This window comes from Leucoraja erinacea, chromosome 3, assembly GCF_028641065.1.
Source record: "Leucoraja erinacea ecotype New England chromosome 3, Leri_hhj_1, whole genome shotgun sequence".
Classification (NCBI taxonomy): domain Eukaryota; kingdom Metazoa; phylum Chordata; class Chondrichthyes; order Rajiformes; family Rajidae; genus Leucoraja; species Leucoraja erinaceus.
In genome coordinates this window covers 1,184,360-1,210,769 of record NC_073379.1, presented here as the reverse complement: position 1 = coordinate 1,210,769, position 26,410 = coordinate 1,184,360, and the positions used below count along the sequence as shown (strand labels likewise).

Sequence of the window (26,410 nt, the reverse complement as noted above, 5' to 3'; positions counted from 1 at the left end):
TGAGAAAGTCCATTTTGAGAATAAATAATGTATCAATTTATGTATTTTTTTAAATTACTTCCACCCTCAAAACAATTATGTATCAAATTACTAAATTTTATCTTGAAGAGTGTACGCAACTAAAAAGAGAGTAAAGCATGAAAATAGCAAATTTGCTTGTAATTTTGCTGCAGCTTCAAGGCATGGATGCTGATTATTTTAAGGCAATATGAACAATAATATTGAAGCTGATTACAATGCAAATATGCTAAAAGTTTTATATAAAAGAGTTTTACTCCCAGTTTTAAAGTAGATGTGGCAAGTGAAATATGAAACTTGGCCGCTGAGATTAATATATGAATAGTGCAATGCTTTTCATAACGTTTTTTCATGACAGCGTTAAAACCTACAACACAATCTAATTACGTGATGCCTTACTTAGAACTTTCCAGTTATGGCAATGTAACGTGGTGGACTATAGAAATCTTTCAATCAGCTTTCTATTATAATTGAAGAAATGCAAATATGCTCAGCCCAGATTTTGAATAAAGTTGTTCACAAAACTCACTTTTTAAAATATAATCGCCTCTTGCCAGCTGCTGATGTCACAATGCCCACATGCCCACCAATCCAGGCCCACCTGCCTCCTGGCCCCGCCCCCACGCCGCTGTGGATTAAAGGCACAGAAAGATCGAGAAAGTTCTGCAGAACAAACATTCTACAGCTCCGTTCCGCTATAGGATCTTTGTTCTTCAGATCTCGGGGCAGCAGCACCTCACGTGCTGAACCTTCTCCTCACTGTCGGCACAGCTCGTGAAGCCCCGCCCGCTTGCGCGGTCATTCCAGCTGTGGGTTTCCAGAGTCAGAAGCCGCTTCTCTCTCCTCATTTGGCAGCCCACTCACTCACCAGGCTCCCCACCACCCCCGCCCCCCTCCTCTTCTCACCTCCCCTCTCCTTCCTCCATCTCTCCCCTCTCTTCTCTACCAAAGATCCTATAGGATCGCTATAGGATCTTTGCTCTCTACCCGTCACAGGGGACGATCGTCTTTACCCTTCTTCCACCCCTCCCCACCCCCTCCCCTACCCCCTTCCCTCCACCCTTCCCCTAGCCCCTTCCCTCCACCTCTCCTCCTCCCTTCCCACCCCCTCTTCTTCCCTCCCCCCCCTCTCAGCCCCCCTTTCCCCCCTCTCTCTCCTCCCCCTCTCTCTCCCATCTCTTGCTCTCCCCCCCCACCCCTCCCTCTCCTCCTCCCCTCCACCACCCCTCTCCCACTGTCTGTTGCCCTTCTGTCTCTGTCTCTCCCCATTCAAACCCTGCCCTCACTCTCTACCCCCCCCCCCCCCCCCCCCCCCCCCCCTCGCTCTCTAGACGCACCTGCGAGGTGGGGGCTATGCGTCAGTGGATAGGGCGGTTATGGGGTAAAAGGAGCAAATTAATAATATTTATATAATATCAAGGGGGGTAGTAGGTGTGTGTGGTGGTGGTTAGTGTGTGTGATGCCGCATGCCGCCCTACCCCCCACCCCCCTCCCGCAAATGGGCGTTGGGGGAACAGACCCAACGGGTCTGCACTTGGTCTAGTAATCATTAAAATTAATGAGTGCATTTAATATCATTCCAGGTATTCTATTTGCAAAGGAATCATGATCCACAGAGTCCCACCATTCCTGCTGTGCAGATTCAACTGAGCAAGGAGATTGCTACAGCGTGCTGTGCTGCTCTCTGCCCACATCTGAAAGGCTTAAAAGAAATTGGAATAAATAAACTCAGTCTCAGGGTCTCTCTAGAAACTGATAAGGTAAACAAAACCAAAGCATCATGCAATTGTACTTTGATTTGGTACTGGTCTATTATTGCCATGTGTAACTAGATGCAGCGAAAACCTTGTTCTTGGCTGCTATTCAGGCAAAATATGCCATTCACGAGTAGATCATTAGAGCAAAAGAGTGTAGGACCTAGTATTAGAGCTAAAGAGAGAAAGTGCAGATTTAAAAAAAAATTGCAAGTGCATCAACGGGGTAGATTTGAAGATCCGGAATTCATCTTTCTAATATGAGAATTCCATTAAAGAGTGAAAACAATGAGGTGGCTGTTTTTCCAATATGGCTGTGTATGCTTTCACGTTTTTTTTAATCTTCTGCCTGACAGATGAGGAGAGAAGAAAGAATGACCAGGGTATGAGTGGTCTTTGATTATATTGGCTGCCAGCGTGAAGTATTGATGGAGTCAATGAGCTGGTTTATATGATAGACTGGACTGTGTTTACAATTTCTTGCAAGTCTTAGCCAGAGCAGTTTAGGTCAGAGATACAGCTCGGATACAGGCCCTTCGGCCCACCGAGCCCACACCGACCAGTGATCTCCGCACATTAACACTATCCTACACACACTAGGGACAGTATACACTTATACCAAGCCAATTAACCTCAAACCCGTACGTCTGGAATGTGGGAGGAAACCGAAGATCTCGACGAAAACCCACGTGGTCACAGGGAAAACGTACAAACTCCGTACAAGCACTGTAAGGTAGCAATTCTACCTCTGTGCCACCGTGCTGCCCTATCAAGTTGTTATATCAAGCTGTGATACATTAGGATAGAATGCTTTTATGGTGGATCCAGATAAATTGTTCAGAGGCATTGGAGACATGCCAAATTTCCTTAGTCTGGTGAGAAAGTAGAGGAATTGTGTGCTTTTTCACCATAGTGTAAATGTGTTTGGACCGGAACATACTTTTGGTGACATTTGCACATAGGGCTTTGAAGCTCTCGACCATCTCAACTTCAGTCCATTGATACAGAGTTACTGGAAGTCTGGAATTGTTGCACCTTTTCTTTAGAAATGTGCATTTTTAATGTTTGTGTGCTATCTATATGTAAAACATGACAATACCTATCCAGTTATCAATTGCAGATTTTGTGGACTTTTGGATGAACTGAAATGTGCTGAGGAAGGGACTTCCACCCATTTAGATACATAATTAATTTTGGCGTTTGCTTCTTATATATTGAGTTTATACTCGGCTGTTGAAACACTTGTGGATCCAGTAGCTTCACAGAATTCAGAGGTTATAGCACAAGAAGTGGAGGACATTCCGGCCACTGAGGCCATAACAAATCTTCATAAGAACAATTGGTTATTCCCACTCCCCATTGCCCTGCAAATTCTTTCCTTTCAGGTACAGAACACTGCAGGTACACAAAAATGCTGGAGAAACTCAGCGGGTGCAGCAGCATCTATGGAGCGAAGGAAATAGGCAACGTCTCGGCCCGAAACGTTGCCTATTTCCTTCGCTCCATAGAGGCTGCTGCACCTTCTGAGTTTCTCCAGCATTTTTGTGTACCTTTGATTTTCCAGCATCTGCAGTTCCTTCTTAAACATAGAACACTGCAGCACAGGAACAGGCCTTTTGGCCCACGATGCCTGTGCCCACATGATGCCAAGACCTTATCTACCTGCACAGAATCCATGACCCTTCATTCCCTGCATATCCTTGTGGTTATCCAAGAGTCCCTTAAATGCCACTGTCATACCTGCCTCTACCATTACCCCTGGCAGCCCATTCCGTGTTCCTGTGTAAAACAAAAAATAAACATCTCCTTTAAACTTGGCCCCTCTCTTTAATACTTGATATTTCCATCCTAGGAAATAGGTTCTGACTATCTACTCCATCTACGCCTTTCATAATTGTATTTACATTTATCCACGTCTGTGAAACTGTGTACACTTCTACCTTAAACACAAAGTACTTAAGTAACTTTTGGTCTTTTTGTCCATCACCTTCATTTTATGTCTCCTGGTTCTTGTCCTTTTCTCTGCAAGGAACAGATTGTCTCCATCTTCTATCCCCATGATTCCAAATACCTCTATCAGATCTGTTTGTATCCTCCTCTCTTCTGGGGAAACAACCTGAGCTTCTCTTTACTAAAGTTCCATATTAGAATAATTTTAGTCAATCTCTTCTGCACACTCTGTAAAGGTTTTGCAACATTTAATGTGTGGTTCCCAGAACTGAACACAATAGTTCATTTGAGGCTGAACCAGTGTTTCATAAAGTTTTGTCATCAATTTTTCTCTTGTACTTCAAGCCACGAGAATTTCAGAAGTATGAGAAGGGATCCCATTGAAAACTGCCAAATAATGAAAGGCCTAAATTGAGTGTATGTGGATACGATGTTTCCAGTAGTGAGAGAATCTAGGACCAGAGACCAGAGCCTCATAATAAAAGGACATACGTTTAGAATGGAGATGAGGAGGGATTTCTTTAGCCAGAGGGTGGTGAATCTATGTAAAACAAAAAATAAACATCTCCTTTAAACTTGGCCCCTCTCTTTAATACTTGAGGTCATGACATTGGGTATTTTAAAAGTGGAGATTGATAGTTTCTTGATTTGTAAGGGCTTCAAAGGTTATGGTGAGAAGGCAGGGAAATGGGGTTGAGAGGGGCAAATAGATCGGCCATGATCAAATGGCGGAGCAGACGATGATGGACTGAGAGGCCTAATTCTGCTCCTAAGTCTTATAGTCTTATTTATAAAGCCTTACGTTCCATGTGGAATTTTTAACATGTCTCAGCCCTATCACTTTCAATGACTGTGCACATACATATTCATATTTCTGAGTTTTTACACCATTTTAGAATTATGACCTGATTCATATTTGCTCATCTCATTCTTCCTACAAAATGTACCACTATTTCTCAGCATTAGACTTCATCTGTCCCCAATCCACCATTCCATCAGTTATATCTTGTTGGGTAAATCTTCAATAAATAGCCAGAATCATACTTTGAATTTGTCATAAGCATTTTCTTGAGACTTTTGAGTGCATGATGTTTGTGGGTACTTTTCTCTGCATTACAGGTCGAATACCAAGCAGGGTCAAGAGGCCTGCTTCTTCCACATCACTACATGAATGATCTGGATAGTGCATTAATTCCAGTTATCCACAATGGAAGTTCTTATGCTAGCAGTGGTCCTCTGGAAATGGAGTTATTTTTCTTTATTCTGGAACGTCTTATCTGAAGAGGAAAGAATGTATAAAATCCCTGGAGATCCCATCAGCCTGAAGTAGTGTTGAAAATTGCACAAAACGTACAAATTGTCTGCTCTGAATTCTCTCAAGGATGTGGGGCCTGTGTCTGCAACGTAATGCCATTTGGAAACCTGCGTGTGTTAGATGGTACAATCCACTTTGAGAATTTCAGACATGAAATTCCCGGGCTCCGAATGATACGAAGATCCAGCTGTTTTTGCCCCCATTTTGGATACTGCCACTACCACAATCTTTTCAAAGTGAAATAGAGACCAGAAGAGCATCTGGTGCTAATGTTAAATCACATCAATAATTTAATGATCAACTAATGTACGTTAAGTTATCAATGCCAAGGTGTTGCTGAATGTTGGCAGAAGACCGAGTAATACGTTCACAGGTTAACTGATTCAGCAGCGTTTTAAGACACTTTCAATTAAAGCTAAATTTTTTTTTAATATGTTGTGCAGTAACTGAGAAGGAGAGTGAATTATAAGTTAAAACAATTTGGATACAATGGGACATGCATTGTGTGCACAAATGTATACTTTAATTCTTAATGCCTTCCAAAATGTCTTGTAGCCAAAAATAGATGAAACACAAAGGAAACAATGCATTCCTAAAGATTTGCACAATGCTCATTTTATAAACTGAAGTTTGTGAAAGGAAAATGTGTGACCACAAACAGAATCTTGATTCTATTTTAATAGGGCAGCTAAATTTATTAAATATTATTTGAAAATGTGAGGAGGAGCACAAGCATGGACAGATTTTTAAACATTGCTCTCTGGAAGTTGTGATGTTGGAGAGTTTAAAAGCCCTTTAAACAGTGAGTGTCCTATATCTGAATTATCCAAGTTCTGCTTATGATGTTACCATTTTCACTTGCAAAGTAATTAAAAGGTCATGTGATCAGTTACTATTTGGCAAATATTAGTAATTCATTTGAGGCTGATCTCTCTTTACTCTGTAAAACATAAAACAATGATGCCCACTCTGCAATAGATATCAATGAAAGAAAATAAATCTGCCAGCAGTATTACTTTTGATGCAGTAGGTTTCTTTCTTGAGTATGAACAATTCAGGAAACCATATTAGGAATGTTATATTCTCCGTCAGCATATTTTATGCATCTGAAATTCCTTTGCGGGGATCTGAACCAGTTCAAGAACTAATTACGCTCTTTAATAAACTTAGGGTACAGGAACTATTTTTCCTATAAAAGCAACAAATAGAAATGTTTTCATAGACTTATTTACACAAGATTTACACCGATATATTTGCACAATAACAGTGACTTTATAACTGAAATTTAGATTTTCAGGAATGCTTCAATCATTGATAATATTTCCTGCATAATTATCTTTCTTACCATTTTTTAAATTTTTTATAAAATGTGGTAAAAATTATAATTTCAAGTAAGAGTTATGTAAGAAGCTAAATCAACCTGCGCTTTGAGATTGATACAAGAATTTTTTAATGAAAAACAATACATGGGCACGTGGGTATCGGAGCAGTACCTTTCAATCTGTAATTGCTGTTTTGCTACAGATTGAAACATGCAATTTTTTCTACCATAGGACATGGATCTATTCTTAGTAGTTTTGAAATGTGCTTATTTACCTAATTTCTAATAGGTTTTGTATTTAATGACATGTATGTAGAATCATTAATTCCTCTTTCTCCAAGTGTAGTACTTGGCTTTTTTACTGCCAATACATGACAAGGGATAGGTTGGCACTCGTCATTCGAACCCCTTCAGAAACATGTGCTTGAAAGGATAAACTAGAAATTGTGCTGCACATATATATGCACCAGGCAGCACTATTTTGTAACGTATAACAAAGTCAAACTGCAGTCTCCTTAAATGTTAAGGATTTCAAATGCATTGATCTCAATCTTGTAAATGGGAAATTATTAATTTCCTCATTTTTATTTATATGTAACCTTGTATATTTATGATGAAAATAAAATTGCCTGAAAATTAAACAAAGCTATTCAATCCTTGCTCTTGCAATACTGAAGAATAAAAGGAATAGAAGAAACCACTTAAACTGGGATGAAGGTAGGTTAGTGTTATCTCATTTGGAGATGAGGGGGATTCAGGAGTTCAGAGTTTTATGATCCATTGCTTTACAGAATTCATGCGAATAAAAAATCATGTTTTTCCACTTTAAATATGATCTAATGTCACTTATCATATTTAAGTAGTTAAATACCTTTGTATGGTTCACATATAAATGTAAATGTTGTGCTTGGAGGAAGATTGTACTACTTTGTATTAAGCAGGGTTGTAGGACATGCCCAATAGGCCTAGCTCTAAAAAAGGAGAGTGGGGAAAAACGGAGACAACGTTACAAATGAATGAAGGCAGAAATAACCATTTAGAATATACGGCAGAAAGAAAGACCAAAGTTACCTAAAGGTGGAGAATTTGATATTGAGCCTGGAAGGCTGTAAATGTGCTCAGATAGATGATACAGAGTTGTTCTCCAAGCCTGCATAGCGTGATGTTTAAACGGAGTAGGAGTCCACAGACCGATGTATCTGAGTTGGATGGAGAGTTTAAGTGGCAAGCAAATAGAAGCTCAGGAACACTCCTGGGGACAGAGTACGCATGTTCTTCAATTTATATGATTGGAGTTCCCCAGCACTTGGCCCTTGCCTTCCACCTCACCAGCCTCCACATTCAGCAGATCATTCTGTGTAACCCAGCTCTAACAGGATTCCACAATCAGACACACATTCCCTCCCACCACTTTTCAAGAGAGAGTTAAATTTAGCTCTTAGAGTTAGCGGAATCAAGGGATATGGGGAAAAAGCAGGAAATGGGTATTGATTTTAGATGATCAGTCATCATATTGAATGGTGGTGCTGGCTTGAAGGGCCGAATGGCCTACTCCTGCACCTATTTTTCTATGTTTCTTAACATTTTGAAACTATTACTCTGTTTAGCTTCTTTGTCCATCTAACCACTCCACCTATCACAGCTCTTTGCTGCCAAGTGGAACTTTGTTTCCCATTAATAGAGGCCCTATGGTTAATTTTGTAAATCTTTATTTCTAAAAATGCAGTACATGGACATTTCTTGAAAATATTTCTAGAAATGCAGTGTATAGAAAGACACTTTGTCAGATCAGTCAGTAATCACCACTAATCAGCATATATGAGCTCGGCTATTTCATTATGTGTCTAAAACAGTGGTACTAATGCCTCTAGTTTCTCCACCACATTTTTGGTGCTCTTTCCAACTTGGAGGGGGTCCCTTTCAGCGTACTGGAGTCCAGTTTCCTCACTATTTAAACGGACCAGGAAAAAACTGCATTGAATCGCAATGGCACTTCCATGGAGAACTTAGATACCGAGTAACTGTTTCCATGGCAGAAGGGTTCATTGCTGGAAAGTGCAGACTTGTTTAAATACCATTTGAGAACATTTTAACACAAATTTATGATCTGGAGTAAAGTATCTGAAGAAAGAAGAAAGTAAATTCCAAAGTGAATTGGACGAAATGATAACATTTGAAGTGAGATTGGGTAAAGCCAGCTAAATGAGGTAATTCTTTCATAGAATTTCTGCAGGGGTGTGAGCCAAATAGTGCGTCACTCCATAATGTTTTTTTTCAATAACTGCACACTTCATTTAATATTTGACAGTGGATCAAGTTGCAACTGAGATGGATGACACTTTTCAAAAAGCTTTTTCATTGCACTCAACGCAGAAATACAGTAAAAATATTTGAGGAAACATAGGAACAAGGAACTGCAGATGCTGCTTTATACCAAAGATAGGCACACATTGATGGAGTGGCTCAGTGGGTCAGGCAGCATCTTTGGAGAAAAAGATTGGGTGATGTTTTGAGACGGGACCCTTCTTGCTTCGCTTGGGCACCAGTATGAATATTGACTTCTCTAACTTAAAATAACATTTGTCTCCGTCTTCATCCCTCCCCCATCCAGCCTGACTCAAGTTCAAGTTCAAGTGAGTTTATTGTCATGTGTCCCTGTATAGGACAATGAAATTCTTGCTTTGCTTAAGTACACAGAAAATAGTAGGCATTTACTACAAAACAGATAAATGTGTCCATATACCATGATATAAATATATACACACATGAATAAATAAACTGATAAAGTGCAAATAGCAGAAAGTGGTTATTAATAATCAGAGTTTTGTCCGAGCCAGGTTTAATAGCCTGATGGCTGTGGGGAAGCAGCTATTCCTGAACCTGGTTGTTGCAGTCTTCACTGTTCCCCTGATTAAATTTTATCTTTGCTTCATTGTCACCCTCTCCTAGCTATAAATGATCTATTCAACATTTTCCTTAAACCGCATCATCTTTGTCTCTTTTTCACACCTTGCACTTCCTTATCTCGGTGTCTCCCTCTCTCTTGACTCTCAGTCTGAAGAAGGGTCTCAACCCGAAACGTTACCCATTCCTTCTCTCCAGAGATGCTGCCTGTCCCACTGAGTTACTCCAGCGTTTTGTGTCTGTAGCCCTTCTTGACTATGCTTGGATTTTGATGAAAAGCAAATTACCTTTGAAGGTGCTTGAGATTATTGATTTTCAAAATCCCATTACATTCTCTCCTTAATTATTTTGTTTTACTATTAGATCAGGACAGTGGATTATCACAGCCTTTACGATATACCAAAGATTATAGAGGAGATAGGGAACTACGGAGTACTTGTCAAAGAACTGCCGTCTTTGTTCTGAACACCCTGTATATCTCACACATAAAACAATACATTATGTAAATCTTACCATAAATGACAGAAATAAAAAGTGTTATCCTTGTTTATGAAATTTGTTGTAGAACGATTTAAAAATGAGTGGATTGATGCAATATACTGCTAACCCACAAATGTTTAGTTATGAGATATTCACATTTAAAAACTCACTCAGAGCTCGGGTGGCTGCGAGCGGCTGCTGGGCCCGGACAGCGGAACTGCAGCTAGACCCGGGGCTCGCAGGTGACCCCTATGGAACTGCAGCTAGTCCCGGAGGGTCCTGGCCCCTATGCAAAAAACGCTGTGGACCCCTGGACTAAACCAAACCCTCGATTCTGTCCCGCCATCCTTTTTTCAAAATTTAGCAACTCAAATGGTGGTACGTCTTCATTGCCGGGAAATACGGTAACTAATTTCCCTCAAATATACGTAGATTTCCCTCAAATATATGTTAAATTAAAAACTAAACTATGGTAGCAATGCACAGTTTTCATGTCTAATGCTCGCACTTCTCCATCAATGTAGGTATGTATACACTATATTTCTTTACACTAATATAGAATGAAAAAATATCTTGGCATGTGTTCATTTTTATTTATTCACAATATTAGGATTTCAGAGAGGTTGAATGAAAGAAAAAAAAGTTCAACAAAATTGGGAGATCACAAGAAAGAAACTAGAGAAACATACATTTGTGTGTGTTATATTTATATACATATATATCACATATATACGCATCATATATATATATATATATATATATATATATATGATGCGTATTATGATGCAGTTAGTCTAACATCGGTAGTGGGGAAACTGCTAGAGTCAGTTATTAAAGATGGGATAGCAGCACATTTGGAAAGTGGTGAAATCATTGGACAAAGTCAGCATGGATTTACGAAAGGTAAATCATGTCTGACGAATCTTATAGAATTTTTCGAGGATGTAACTAGTAGCGTTGATAGGGGAGAACCAGTGGATGTGGTGTATCTGGACTTCCAGAAGGCTTTCGACAAGGTCCCACATAAGAGATTAGTATACAAACTTAAAGCACAAGGCATTGGGGGTTCAGTATTGATGTGGATAGAGAACTGGCTGGCAAACAGGAAGCAAAGAGTAGGAGTAAACGGGTCCTTTTCACAATGGCAGGCAGTGACTAGTGAGGTACCCCAAGGCTCAGTACTGGGACCCCAGCTATTTACAATATATATTAATGATCTGGATGAGGGAATTGAAGGCAATATCTCCAAGTTTGCGGATGACACTAAGCTGGGGGGCAGTGTTAGCTGTGAGGAGGATGCTAGGAGACTGCAGGGTGACTTGGATAGGCTGGGTGAGTGGGCAAATGTTTGGCAGATGCAGTATAATGTGGATAAATGTGAGGTTATCCATTTTGGTGGCAAAAAACAGGAAAGCAGACTATTATCTAAATGGTGGCCGATTGGGAAAGGGGGAGATGCAGCGAGACCTGGGTGTCATGGTACACCAGTCATTGAAGGTAGGCATGCAGGTGCAGCAGGCAGTAAAGAAAGCGAATGGTATGTTAGCTTTCATTGCTAAAGGATTTGAGTATAGGAGCAGAGAGGTTCTACTGCAGTTGTACAGGGTCTTGGTGAGACCACACCTGGAGTATTGCGTACAGTTTTGGTCTCCAAATCTGAGGAAGGACATTATTGCCATAGAGGGAGTGCAGAGACGGTTCACCAGACTGATTCCTGGGATGTCAGGACTGTCTTATGAAGAAAGACTGGATAGACTTGGTTTATACTCTCTAGAATTTAGAAGATTGAGAGGGGATCTTATAGAAACTTACAAAATTCTTAAGGGGTTGGACAGGCTAGATGCAGGAAGATTGTTCCCGATGTTAGGGAAGTCCAGGACAAGGGGTCACAGCTTAAGGATAAAGGGGAAATCCTTTAAAACCGAGATGAGAAGAACTTTTTTCACACAATCTCTGGAACTCTCTGCCACAGAGGGTAGTTGAGGCCAGTTCATTGGCTATATTTAAGAGGGAGTTAGATGTGGCCCTGGTGGCTAAGGGTATCGGGGGGTATGGAGAGAAGGCAGGTACGGGATACTGAGTTGGATGATCAGCCATGATCATAGTGAATGGCGGTGCAGGCTCGAAGGGCCGAATGGCCTACTCCTGCACCTAATTTCTATGTTTCTATGTTTCTATATATATATAGACGTGTGTGTTTATATATATATATATGTGTGATTATATATATATATATGTTTCTTATATATATATATATATATATATATATATATATATATATATATATATATATATATAAGAAACTAGAGAAATATGTATGTGTTATATAATTATATACATCAATATACATTTATATATGTGTGTGTGTGTATCATATAGAATATAAATATAGGCAAATATATTGGCTTATGGCTTATGTTCCTTATATCTTATAGCAAAATACAAAGGCTAATATAATTGCCTTTATGGCTTATGTACATCATGAGTTGCTTTAAATCAAAGTTGCTTCTGATCCATGAGGAACTTTGAAATCTATTATCTCTGTCTTGCCACTCACACACAGAAACACACACATACAGTTCCCCCATAACACTGATTAAACAAAAGATCATAGAATGAATATGGTCCAGAGACCTTTCATTGCGAATTGTTGCTGATTTTATACGCAGTTTCCCTTTTTAATTTAATTTTTTTTTATTTTTTAAAAAGAAGCACCTTATTTATTATAAATAAAGATAATAATAGTCTAACAATGAAGGCTAAGGGAACAAGATGAACTGCAAAATCCAATGGGCTGACGTGGATTAAACTGCGAGAGGCAGAACAGGGATCCTAGAGGAGATCCTCTATAATCTTTGGGCAGAACCAAAGATCCTAGAGATCAGGGTCAGGGTCTTATTCCTAAAAGGCGGAAGTGACGTTCTGATCCGGACTTCACGACAGACCAATGGGATTTCGGAGGAGTCGTCTATCTCGTCTGGGTTTTATTTTCAGCAAAGATCTTATAGCGAAGATCTTTGATTTTCTGCGCATGTGAGGTGGCAGCAGACTGCGAGCAAAGATAATCTTTGCTGCGAGCTGAAGCGGAAGCGGAGAAGCTGGGGAACAGCAACAGTAGCAGCAACAGTAGCAGCAGCAACAGCAGCAGCAACAGCAGCAGCAACAACCAAAGATCCTATAGCAGAGAATCTATAGGATCTTTGGCAACAACAACAACAACAACAACAACAGCAACAGGAGTAGCAGCAACAGGAGCAGCAACAGGAGCAGCAACAGCAGCAGCAGCAGCAGTGCCGAGACGGACCCGGTCACTAGCGGTGAGCCGCAGTAGAGCGGACCCGCTGCACCTGCAGCATGGAGCAGCTGAGCGCAGGTAACCTGCACCGCAATGAGCGGGGAAATAGCGGGCCCGCAGTTACTGACAGCGGGTTGCGGGTCCGCATATGGAACCAGGGAGCGGCGGTTCTCCTATCTGCAAAACAACGATTAAGGATTTGGATTAAGGTCAAAACTTTTCCACCCAGAGAGTTGTGAATTTGTGGAATTCTCTGCCTCAGAAGGCAGTGGAGGCCGATTACTGGATGATTTCATAGAAACATAGACAATAGCTGCAGGAGGACAATAGCCACATTCAAAAGAGAGTTAGATAGAGCTCTCTCTCTCACTCTCCTTTCAAAAGAGAGTTAGATAGAGCTCTTAGGGCTAGCGGAATCAAGGGATATGGGGAGGAGGCAGGAACGGGGTACTGATTGTGGATGATTCCCCCATGATCATATTGAATGGCGGTGTTGGCTCAAAGAGCCAAATGGCCTATTCCTGCACCTATTGTCTATGTATCTATGTAAATGATAGTAGAATTAGGACATTCGACCCATCAAATCTCCGCCATTCAATCGTGGCTGATATATCTCCCTCCTAACCCCATTCTCCTGTCTTCTCCCCATAACCTCGGACACCTTCTGTCCTGTTATTTCTTGAGACCACCGTGACCTTTCCTGCACTCTCTTTCCCGTTACCTCCACCCTGACTCCACGTTGTCGACTCCACCTCCCCACTATTTAGTTTAAACTCACCCATGTAGCATTAGCAAACCTGCCTGCCAGACTGTTGGCACCCATCCAGTTAAGGGTGAACTCATCCCTTTTGAACAGGTCACACCTGCCCCAGAAGAGATCCCACTAGTCGAGAAATCAAAATCATTGCTCCCTGCGCCAACTCCTCAGCCACACATTCAGCTCCCCTGTCTCTCTGTTCCTACCATCACTATCACTAGCTGCTAGAAGCAAACCAGAGATAACTATCCTGGAAGTCCTGCTTTTCAGCCTCCTGCCTAATTCTCTATGTGTCTACATAGAAACATAGAAATTAGGTGCAGGAGTAGACCATTCGGTCCTTCAAGCCTGCACCGCCATTCAATATGATCATGGCTGATCATCCAACTCAGTATCCCGTACCCGCCTTCTCTCCATACCCTCTGATCCCCTTAGCCACAAGGGCCACATCTAACTCCCTCTTAAATATAGCCAATGAACTGGCCTCGACTACCCTCTGTGGCAGAGAGTTCCAGAGATTCACCACTCTCTGTGTGAAAAAATACACAACTACATCTGGCTGCTCATCTTCCCTTTTGAGGATGTCCTGTCCATTGCCGCACAGAGAGGGGCCAATGGATCCTTGTGAAGGTGGAGTCACCAAATCTCCACACGGAGCAATGGTTAATGAATCCCAAGCTCACAGCGAGTGAGATTCCTGCACAGAGGGAAGGTCAATGGACTATCAAGGGGTCAGCAAATTGCACCGAGCCCGTGGCTATTGTATCTGGTGGAGCAAAGCGTTGCTTGTTTATGAGGAACTGGGATCACAGTCCCATCAGTGGATTTGAGGGACAGGTTGCCTGATGGGATTTCCAGATGAGGTTCAGCAGATTCCAACACATGGTGTTTGGATCTTTGCAGCAAGCAAGGGTTTATTAGATCTTCACAGGGGATGGTAGGGGCCTTGGGAGTGTTACAGAGCAGAGGGATTAGGTGCACAGGTACCTAGTTCCCTGATAGTGGCATCACAGGTCGATAGGGTGGTAGAGAAGGGTTTTGGTACATTCATCAGTCAAGGTATTGTGTAGCAGTGATGTTATGTTCCAGTTGTACAAGACGTTGGTGAAGCCACATTTGGAGTGTTTTGCATGTTATCTAAGCGGATCATATAAAGAATGACAATATAAAGAGTGCAACATTGTGGTGTAGGTTTGTAGGTTAATTGGCTGTGGTAAGAATTGTAAATTGTCCCCAATGTGTAGGATAAGGAGATTAGTATACAAACTTAAAGCACACAGTATTGGGGGTTCAGTATTGATGTGGATAGAGAACTGGCTGGCAGACAGGAAGCAAAAAGTAGGAGTAAACTGGTCCGTTTCAGAATGGCAAGCAGTGACTAGTGGGGTACTGCAAGGCTCAGTGCTGGAACCCCAGCTATTTACAATATATCTTAATGATTTGGACGAGGGAATTGAATGCAACATCTCCAAGTTTGCGGATGACACTGAGGGGCAGTGTTAGCTGTGAGGAGGATGCTCGGAGACTGCAAGGTGACTTGGATAGGCTGGGTGAGTGGGCAAATGCATGGCAGATGCAGTTTAATGTGGATAAATGTGAGGTTATCCACTTTGGTGGAAAAACAGGAAAGTAGACTATTATCTGAATGGTGGCCGATTAGGAAAAGGGAAGCGCAACGAGACCTGGGTGTCATGGTACACCAGTCATTGAAAGTAGGCATGCAGGTGCAGCAGGCAGTGAAGAAAGCGAATGGTTTGTTAGCATTCATAGCAAAAGGATTGGAGTATAAGAGCAGGGAGGTTCTACTGCAGTTGTTTTCTTAGTCCTTGCTGTCTCCTCCCCTTCCTCAGTCCCCCTGCTGTCTCCTCCCATCCCCCAGCCTTCGGGCTCCTCCTCCTTTTTCCTTTCTTGTCCCCGCCCACCCCCGCCCCCGATCAGTCTGAAGAAGGGTTTCGGCTCGAAACTTTGCCTATTTCCTTCGCTCCATAGATGCTGCTGCACCCGCTGAGTTTCTCCAGCTTTTTTGTGTACCTTCGATTCTCCAGCATCTGCAATTCCTTCTTAAAAACTTGGTGAGACCACACCTGGAGTATTGTGTATAGTTTTGGTCTCCTAATCTGAGGAAAGACATTCTTGCCATAGAGAGAGTACAGAGAAGGTTCACCAGACTGATTCCTGGGATGTCAGGACTTTCATATGAAGAAAGACTGGATAGACTTGGCTTGTACTCGCTAGAATTCAGAAGATTGAGGGGGGATCTTATAGAAACTTACACAATTCTTAGGGGGTTGGACAGGCTAGATGCAGGAAGATTGTTTCCGATGTTGGGGAAGTCCAGAACAAGGGGTCACATTTTAAGGATAAGGGGAAAGTCTTTTTGGACCGAGATGAGAAAAACATTTTTCACACAGAGAGTGGTGAATCTCTGGAATTCTCTGCCACAGAAGGTAGTTGAGGCCGGTTCATTGGCTATATTTAAGAGGGAGTTAGATGTGGCCCTTGTGGCTAAGGGGATCAAGGGTATGGAGAGAAGGCAGGTACAGGATACTGAGTTGGATGATCAGCCATGATCATATTAAATGGCGGTGCAGGCTTGAAGGGCCGAATGGCGTACTCCTGCACCTATTTTCTATGTTTCTATGTACTGGCTCTGTGTAATCTAACTATTCCTATGTGAGATCTAACTATTCCTTTGGTTTATAGAAACAGCCCTAACAATCTCTTGAAAGTATCCAGAGAACTGGCCTCCATCGCCCTCTGAGGCAGAGAATTCCTCACACTCACAACTCTCTGTGTGAAAAAGAGTATCTCTACTAATAATCTGTAGAAAACAATCCTCTTATCCCCTGATACTTTGCTTGAAGTATTCTGCCCACTCGGCATAATATGAAAGCTCAATGCAAAAATATTTATTTTTATGATTATGACAACCTAAAAACTGCTTTGTTGTTTAGGTGGCGGTGGGGAAAATGCAGTGGAGTACTTTTTTAAACAAGGAAGAATCCATTCCAAAGATGCCCTGGAAATCATCTGGTATCACGCTGCCAACAAAATAGCACAAATGAATGAAGCATTGGAAAGTAAGAAATTATAAGTCAAGAACGGAAATATCACGCGTGTAAAGCAATTCTGATCCAGTGGATGAAAGCACTGCATGGCCGGCAAGTAAGGTGCCAATTTAGTTTAGGTTAAGTTAGAGATACACCACAGAAACAGGCCCTTTGTCCCACAGATTCCGCGCCTACCAGCAATCCCCGTTACACTAGCACACTCTACGGGACAATTTACAGTTTTTACCAAAGCCAATTACACTACAAATCTTGGAGTGTGGTGGAAACCGCAGCACCCGGGGAAAACCAATGCGGTCACGGGGAGAACGTACAAACTCCGTACAGACAGCACCCGTAGTCATATCAAACCCGTTCTCTAGAGCTGTAAGGCAGCAACTCTACCGCTGCACCACCATGCCACTGGAATTACTGGTCTCAACTGAACAATGTTTTGATCTAACACCCGTTGAAATTGATAACAAATACAGCTATATTGAATCGTGAAAGCCATGGAGTAGATGTATGAAATATAATTTGAATGCTGACTTAAAACATTGTGAACGGTAATAACTCAATGTGTTTCCACATAACTGCAAAACAGTTTAAATGGCAAAGTTATATTCAACATTACATTTCAGATAGGAATATTATATTTAAGTGTTTGACAAAGTAATGAGAGAAATATTTTGTTGTTCCAATTTAATCCATTTTTATCGCTCTTTTCAAATAATTGTATTTGAGAGATACACTTACTGTAAGAGTTTCCAAACACAAGCAAACTATTTGCAATGAATTCACAATAGTAATATAAATAGTCGACTTGGAAATGACAGAAATGCAGTCGAATGGTTTAGGAGATTTAGTGCCTGGTTAATTTGACCGAGACTCTTGTTTTACTGCATTGCTTACTTTTGTTTCCTTCCAGCTGCAGTCTGGAGAAATACAAATCATAAGATCATGGTACATAGTTCTTTATTTCCCTTGTGTACCAAGGTACAATGAAATTCATTTTTGTATACAGTTCAGTACTTATCACCATAAGCACTTAGTTACATCTTAGATAAATATGTGGCGGCGCTGCCTTGGCAGCTGCGGCTCGCCTGCAGTATGTTCTTTCTTTTTTTGTTGTTTTTTTGTCCTGTTTTAGCTAGTTAATTTAACCATATAACTATATAACAATTACAGCATAGAAACAGGCCATCTCGGCCCTTCTAGTCCGTGCCGAACACGTATTCTCACCTAGTCCCATCTACCTGCACTCAGACCATAACCCTCCATTCCTTTCCCGTGTATATATATCTATCCAATTTATTTTTAAATGATAAAATCGAACCTGCCTCCACCACTTCCACTGGACGATCATTCCACACAGCTACCACTCTCTGAGTAAAGAAGTTCCCCCTCATGTTACCCCTAAACTTCAGTCCCTTAATTCTCAAGTCATGTCCTCTTGTTTGAATCTTCCCTACTCTCAGTGGGAAAAGCTTATCCACGTCAACTCTGTCTATCCCTCTCATCATTTTAAAGACCTCTATCAAGTCCCCCCCTTAACCTTCTGCGCTCCAAAGAATAAAGACCTAACTAATTTGAGTTTTAGGTTGTGTATGTGTGTGGGGGAGGGGGGGGGGGGGTTGGAGAAACTTGTTTTAGTCTCTTCCTTCGGGGGGATGCGACTTTTCTTGTCGTATGCCCCCATCTCCGTCCCTGTCTGCGCTGAGGCCTAATGGCGGAGCTGGCGGCCTCCAACTGGGACCGATCTCGAGGCTCCGGAGGCAGAGCCAGCCAGGACTTACCAGCGCTAGGCTGGCCGACTTCGGGGCTGTGGCGGCGTTCTGGCGGTGGCCCGACTCGGGGCTGTGGCGGTGACCTGAATTCAGAGGCTCGGCCGCGGGCCCAGTGGACGACATCGTCGGGAGCTCGCAGGTCACAGGTTGGTGACCTGTTTTTCCGGAGCTCCCACAACACCAGCTTCGTCCGCTGGGCTGGAGGGCGGCAGCTTCGGTAGCTTCGACCACCCCGGGCCGCGGAGTTTCAACCGGCCCGTTCGCGGAGCACGGTTGAGCTGCGGGACTTACTTGCCATCACCTGGTGGGGTCACAACATCGGAGGCCTGGATCGCCTCAGCGCAGAGGGAGAACAAGGAGGGAAGAGACAAAGACTTAAGACTATTGCCTTCCATCACAGTGAGGAGGTGCATGGTGAACTCACTGTGGTGGATGTTAAATTTGTGTTTATTGTGTGTTTTGTTATTTTATTATATGTATGACTGCAAGGCACAACATTTTGTTCAGACCGAAAGGTCTAAATGCCAATAAAGGATACTATGACTTTGACTTTGAGATACAGCACAAGCGTATAGCAGTTATAAACGGAGACAATATACATAGTCGCCAGTTTTTGGTGCCTATGTCAAAATACTTTGGATCACAATTATGCCATTCAGCCCATCGAATCTGCTGCACCATTGAACCATGACAGGTCTATTTTTCCATCACTACTCCATTCCCCAGCCTTCTCCCGTAACCTTTGACGCCCTGTCTAATCAAGAATCTATCAATCTCCGCTTTAAAAATACCCAATGACTTGACTCCACAGCCATCTGTGGAAATGAATTTCACAGATTCACCACTCTCATTTAATAGACAACAGACAATAGGTGCAGGAGTAGGCCATTCGGCCCTTCGAGCCAGCAACGCCATTCAATGTGATCATGGCTGATCATCCCCAATCAGTACCCTGTTCCTGCCTTCTCCCCATATCCCTTGACTCTGTTACCTTTAAGAGGTCTATCTAACTCTCTCTGGAAAACATCCAGAGAATTAGCCTCCACTGCCTTCCACAGATTCACAACTCTGGGTGAAAAAGTGTTTCCTCGTCTCTGTTCTAAATGGCCTACCCCTTATTCTTAAACTGTGGTCCCTGGTTCTGGACTCCCCCAACATCAGAAACATGGTTCCTGCCTCTAGTGTGTTCAAACTCTTAATAATCTTATAGGATCCTCCTCATCTTCATTCTAAAGGTACGTCCTTTTATTCTGAGGCTGTGCCCTATAGTCCCACGAGTGAAAACATCCTCTCCACATCCACTCTATATAGGCCCCTCATAATTCGGGAGGTTTCAATGAGAGAGGTAGCTTGGTATGCTTGTAAAGAGGGAAGAAGATTAGACTTTATTGCCTTCCATCACAGTGAGGAACGTGGGGAATCCGCTGTGGTGGATGTTAGAATAGAATATCGTTTATAGCCATTTGAACCTAAGTTCAAACAAAATTGCGTTTCTGCAGTCACACAAACAAGCCCCAGGTCGTTCCGGTTGGAGGCTGCTCCATGGTGCTAGGCCCCAATGACAACAGAGACCCAACAGAGAAAGGGTCGGGACCCCGTACAGGGAAGGGATTTAAAAGTCCCCCCCCCCCCTGCGCCCCCCCCACATATACACAGCTAAAAACAATATATAAACTACAACCTAAACATGCACTTAACAGGACAAACATTTTAAATAGACAGACTGCTGAGGCTAACTTTTATGTAGTTGTGTGTCTTGTTGCTTTTTTTAGTATGGCTGTATGGTTATCGAGTTTCATTGTACCTTAATTGATACATGTGACAATAAACTGATCTTTGAAGTGTTGGAAGCAATTTCTATCTATGTAGAGCAAACAAGGCAAACAGATTGAAAGCACCGCTGGCGCTGAAAATGAAAAAAAAAAACAGAAAATTATAAGAAAGCTGAGGAACACTCAGGCAACATCTGTGGAAAGAGAAACATGGAACTGTTTTCATTTCAGGGTAATGTTCTGGCAGCCTTTACTGAGAGAAGATTGGAGCTTAAAAATAAATAAATCTTTGTACAACATTGGTGGATTTTGATTGTAACAATGCTCAGAGTTTCATCCATCCCCCAAGAAGGAAGTCAGTACAATTGAATAGATTAATTCTGTGAATAAGGGAGTTGCCCGTTTGAAGTAGGCCGTTGACCTACAATCACTCACTGGAGTTTCGAAGAATATGAGAGGGATTATCAGTAAAGAATCCAAGTGTTTGTTTTCCCTGATAGAGGATTAGAATGAGTGGGACGTAGTCTCAGAATAAATGGTTGGCCATTTACAACTGGGTTTAGGGAACAATAGTAATTACTCATTACACTAAAAGGCCTGTCCCACCAGCATGCGATTGCATGCGTCTAGCGTGCCCAAACGTGGTGGCTTGAGGCGTACGGCCTCGCGGGGCCGGTCCCACCTCCAACCGTGGAGCCGTCTGGAGTTGTGCGGGGCTGGTCCCGACATCATACTCACCAATCAGCTGGGCAGGAGGCGGGACTACCGAATTTGGACGTCGCACGGCGTCGGGCGGTTACATCATCGGCACGCCGGGTGGTGATGTCATCGCGCAATGCCATGCGCTAGGTGTACGCCGTGAAGACGCTGCGTACGGCTTCAATGCAGCTGCAGGCCGACAGGCTGTTGCCGTGCGGAATGTTTGGACAATGTCAGTTTCCCGGGGCCCCGCGCGATGTCGGGACCAGCCCCGCACAACTCCATACAGGTCCGGCGATCGAAGTGGGACCGGCCCCACGAGGCTGTATGGCTCAAGCGACCACATTAGGTCACGCTCGCCGCTTGCTGGTGGGACAGGCCCTTAAGGAGTTTAAATCTCTGTAATCTTCCACTGCAGAGAAGTATATTGCTTGCTATTTGTACATGTGTAATGGGGGTCAGGATGTCATCTAGCTCAGATAACCTAAGGCAAAGAAGCAGATATCATATTATTGGATGACACTCAACAGTCTGCGGTTAAGAATCCATAATAGACACAAGGATTCTTTCTGCTGGCACATACGAAGTGCCGGAGTAACTGGGCAGGTCAGGCAGCATTTCTGGAGCAATAGGATGGGTGACGTTTCGGGTCGGAATCCTTCTTCAGACTGAAAGTAGATAGTGGCAGGGTGGGGGTTGGCTGGAGGCGAGAAAAAACCAGGACCCATCAGGGCTGGCTACAATGGACACACTGTTGGCTAAAATAGGTGTGATCTCAAGAGGAACCATGTGCAGAATTGTGGAACTGGTAAAACAACTAGGTTAAAGGAAGGAGGCAAGGAGGGAGGGGATGGGGAGTGTGAGATGGAGTTCCTTAACATTATAGAATTTAATGTTCATACCACTGCGTTGTAAACTACTCAGGTGGAATATGAGGTGCTGTTCCTGCAGTTTGCAAGTGCCCCACTCTAGCAATGGTGGAGGCCCAGGACGGAAAGATCAGTATGGGAATGGAAAGGGGAGTTGAAATGGTTGGTGTTTACGTGCAAGGATCGCAGGTCGGCGTGGACTCGCTGTATTTCTAAACTAACCTTAATGTTCTTGAAAGTTTGAATAAAAGTTGTGCTTTGCAATAAATGTTGGGTATTTTGGATATCATTGCTAACACTTACCTTACTTCTACATTATCATAGGTGATGCACATATGATTGAAGCAGATATTAGTTTTGGCAGCCAAGGTCCAATTATGGCCCATCCTCCTGCGACTGACAATGACAACACTTTGCAAAATTGGTTGAATGAGGTGCTGCCATCAGATAAAGGCATCAAACTGGATTTTAAAAGGTACATCCACTAAAAAAAAATCCATATTATTTGTTGAGAGTTTGATTTTGATAACCTATCAATGAATACTCTTCCATTCAATTAGTCAGTGGCAGTGAAAGTCTCTCATTTTAAACGGGACTTCAACTAGTTTGGCAGAGGGTTTGAGTGATGAGATGTTTAAAGAATCAAAAATCCACTCTATCCAGGCCCTTCACTATTTGGTGAGTTTCGATCAGGAGAACATTTGTAAGTTTTCCCTGCAGATATTTTCTGTCCCGCCTTGTGAACAATTGCTGCCTAACCGCAGACCGGGAGGTAGATGTTTGGTGGGGGTGGAAGTAAGAATTATTTTGTTCAACTAATTGGGGATAGGAATTTGTTATGAAAAATTTGGATATTTCGGCAGTCGGAACAACGGTCTTATATTTGTTTAAAAATCAATGTCAAAATGACTGAGGAAGAATAAAATCAGATTGTTCTATAACAACAGGTACATGGATAGGAAAGGTTTAGAGGGATATGGGCAAAACGGGGGCTGGTGGGACTAAGGTACAGGGGGCATCTAGGCTGGCATGTGCATGTTAGGCCGAAGGACCTGTTTCCATGTTGTATGACTATGTAAGATCAATTTTATGAGCCTGTCCCACTTAGGCAACTTTTTAGGCGACTGCAGGAGACTATGCAGTCACCACATGGTTGCCACATGGTTGCAAGTGGTTGCCAGAGAGTCGCCTTCATGGTCGTGAGGTGTTCCCACATTCTGGGAACTAGTTGTGGCCTTATTATGGTCGCTGTTAATTTTCCAACAAGTCGAAAAATTAACGGCGGCTAGAATGAAGCCGCCATGGAGAGTAGGGGGAATTCTCGAGCCGTAGGTGGGTCGTCAGGAAGTCCTAATGGGTTGCCAGGAGGTCAGAGGTTCTCGTAGGTTGTAGCCGGTGCTGACCGGTGAATTTCATTGGCTCATTGGGAAAACAAAAGCTAAGCAGTAGTTTTCAGAACCAAGGATAACCGACCGGTAATGTTAAATGTCTGCCGAGCTTCACAGCCGTGTATCTCTGGCTTCTTAAATGTTGCTTCCACTCCTTCTCTCCCCTTCTTCCCCCTCTCCCCCCCCCCCCTCTTTTAAAGGACTTACTGTACACCGTGCTTCCTGTTCATCGCGGTATATGTCTGTTTCATCATGGCTTTGCACCGTGTGAATTTCACTCAGACAGCGCTCTCCCCGCTTGCCCTGTCCCCCGCCTGCATAACAGGCTGCTGAAGGAAGCGATGTGTTTGTGTGTGTGTGGTCCACTCTGACTGTCGCCATTCCAGTTGCCGGTTTTTCAGACAGTCGCCGGCAGTCTGCTGAAAAATCGCCTAAGTGGGACAGGCCCATTAATTACAACGCTTTTGCATTGTCCTGAAAAAACAGCACATAGTGTTTGAGTTTAGTCAAGTTTAGGTCCAGTGAAAAGCTTTTGTTGCGTGCTAACCAGTCAGCGGAAATATAATACACGATTACAATCGAGCTATCCACAGTGTACAGATACACGATAAAGGGAATACGTTTAATGCTAGATAAAGCCAGTAAAGTCTGATCGCAGATAGTCCGAGGGTCTAAAATGAGGTTGATAGTAGTTCAGGACTATTCTCTGGTTGTGGTAGGATGATTCACTTGCTTGATAATAGCTGTCCCTGTATAACCATAAGACATATAACATATAACCTTTTAACAATTGCAGCATGGAAACAGGCCATCTCGGCCCTTCTAGTCCGTGCCGAACACTTATCTGGAGGTGTGCGTTTTTTTCACACTTCTGAACCTTTTGAGACATACGCAGTGTGCGCTGTGTGAGAGTTTGTGACATGAGTGGTCACAGTTGTGCCTGGTCCAATTACTTGGCATTAAAATCCAATCCTTTGTTATTTTTGAAGTTTGTCAGCTGTGGAACCTGCGATGAAAATGTTAGTTTCAATGAAGCTTCCCCTCGTGAGGCCAGTGTGGATCAACGCCGACATCCTGCCAGGACCGAATGCGAGCAGTACAGCACTGATCGCCAAGGAGTTTCTGCACATTGTAACGTCGTACTTACCCGATGTAACGCTCTCTCTGGGATGGACAACCAACGTTACAAACCAAACGCAAGGTAATGTTTGTGGAATGTAATAACATTGGTGAAAATGGACCGATTTAAAGGAAGCACCAGGAGGTGGCGACCACAACATGATGTTTTAATCTGCAATTTGAGAGGGAGAAGGTGAAATCGTATGTGTCGGTATTGCAGCTGGGCAGAGGGAACCACAGAGGGAGGAGCTGGCCTAAGTTGACTGGAAAGGGACCCCAGCAGGGGTGACGGTGGAACAGCAAGGGCAGGAATTTCTGGGAATAATTCGGAAGATGCAGGACCTATTCATAGAAACATAGAAAATAGGTGCAGGAGGAGGCCATTCGGTCCTTCGAGACAGCACCGCCATTCATTGTGATCATGGCTGATCGTCCCCTATCAATAACCCGTGCCTGCCTTCTCCCCATATCCCTTGACTAGATAGAGCACCTAGAGCTCTACCAAACTCTCTTAAATCCATCCAGTGATTTGGCCTCCACTGCCCTCTGTGGCAGGGAATTCCATAAATTCACAACTCTCTGGGTGAAAAAGTTTTTTCTCACCTCAGTCTTAAATGACCTCCCCTTTATTCTAAGACTGTGGCCCCTGGTTCTCGACTCGCCAACATCGGGAACATTTTTCCTGCATCTAGCTTGTCCAGTCCTTTTATAATTTTATATGTTTCTATAAGATACCCCCTCATCCTTCTAAACTCCAGTGAATACAAGCTTAGTCTTTTCAATCTTTCCTCATATGACAATGCCGCCATCCCAGGGATCAATCTCGTGAACCTACGCTGCACTGCCTCAATCACAAGGATGTCCTTCCTCAAATTAGGAGACCAAAACTGTACACAATACTCCAGATGTGGTCTCACCAGAGCCCTATACAACTGCAGAAAAACCTCTTTACTCCTATACTGAAAACCTCTTGTTATGAAGACCAACATTCCATGAGCTTTCTTCACTGCCTGCTGTACCTGCACGCCAACTTTCAGTGACTGGTGTACAAGGACGCCCAGGTCTTGCTGTACCTCCCCCTTACCTAACCTAACCCCATTGAGATAATAATCTGCCCCCTTGTTTTTGCCGCCAAAGTGGATAACCTCGCATTTATCTATATTATACTGCATCTGCGACGCATCTGCCCACTCACTCAACCTGCCCAGGTCACCCTGCAACCTCCTAACATCCTCTTCACAGTTCACACTGCCACCCAGCTTTGTGTCATCCGCAAACTTGCTAGGGTTGTTCCAAATTCCCTCTTCCAAATCATTAATATATATGATAAACAGTTGCGGCCCCAACACCGAGCCTTGCGGCACTCCACTCACCACTGCCTGCCATTCTGAAAAGGACCAGTTCACTCCTACTCTTTGCTTCCGGTCTGCCAACCAATTTTCTATCCATGTCAGCACCCTACCCCCAATACCATGTGCTCTAATTTTAGTCACCAGTCTCCCGTGCGGGACCTTATCAAAGGCTTTCTGAAAGGCTAGATACACTACATCAACTGGAACCCCTTCATCCATTTCACTTGTCACATCCTCAAAAAATTGCAGAAGATTAGTCAAGCATGATTTCCCTTCCATAAATCCATGTTGACTTGGACTAATCCTTTTACTGCCATCCAAATACCCCATTATTACTTCTTTAATAATTGACTCCAGCATCTTTCCCACCACCGAAGTCAGGCTAACTGGTCTGTAATTCCCCGTTTTCTCTCTCGATCCTTTCTTGAAAAGTGGGATAACATTAGCTATCCTCTAATCCACTGGAACTGATCCTGAATCTATTGAACATTGGAAAATGATCACCAATGTGTCCACTATTTCTAGAGCCACCTCCCTGAGGACCCTAGGGTGCAAACCATCAGGCCCAGGGGATTTATCATCC

At 43.1% G+C, this 26,410-nt stretch overlaps 2 protein-coding genes across 5 annotated transcripts in view; both read left to right on the top strand.

The window, feature by feature from the left end:
* Positions 1-7,003, top strand: part of LOC129694468 (zinc finger FYVE domain-containing protein 16-like) — a 62,210-nt gene extending 55,207 nt beyond the window's left edge. For all 3 annotated transcript variants that reach the window (XM_055631200.1, XM_055631193.1, XM_055631188.1), the window contains 2 exons: positions 1,602-1,778; positions 4,842-7,003. In XM_055631200.1, coding sequence (XP_055487175.1) covers positions 1,602-1,778; positions 4,842-5,003 — 339 coding nt within the window. In that variant the 3' untranslated portion in view covers positions 5,004-7,003. The remainder of the gene's footprint in view (positions 1-1,601; positions 1,779-4,841) is intronic.
* Positions 7,004-12,684: 5,681 nt separating this feature from the next.
* The window catches only part of fam151b (family with sequence similarity 151 member B), a 37,205-nt gene continuing 23,479 nt past the window's right edge, over positions 12,685-26,410 (top strand). Inside the window, exons 1-4 of one of the 2 annotated variants that reach the window (XM_055631164.1) lie at positions 12,685-13,115; positions 16,749-16,874; positions 22,293-22,443; positions 24,346-24,557. In XM_055631164.1, coding sequence (XP_055487139.1) covers positions 13,097-13,115; positions 16,749-16,874; positions 22,293-22,443; positions 24,346-24,557 — 508 coding nt within the window. In that variant the 5' untranslated portion in view covers positions 12,685-13,096. The remainder of the gene's footprint in view (positions 13,116-16,748; positions 16,875-22,292; positions 22,444-24,345; positions 24,558-26,410) is intronic. The other variant, XM_055631170.1, reaches the window with a different exon arrangement.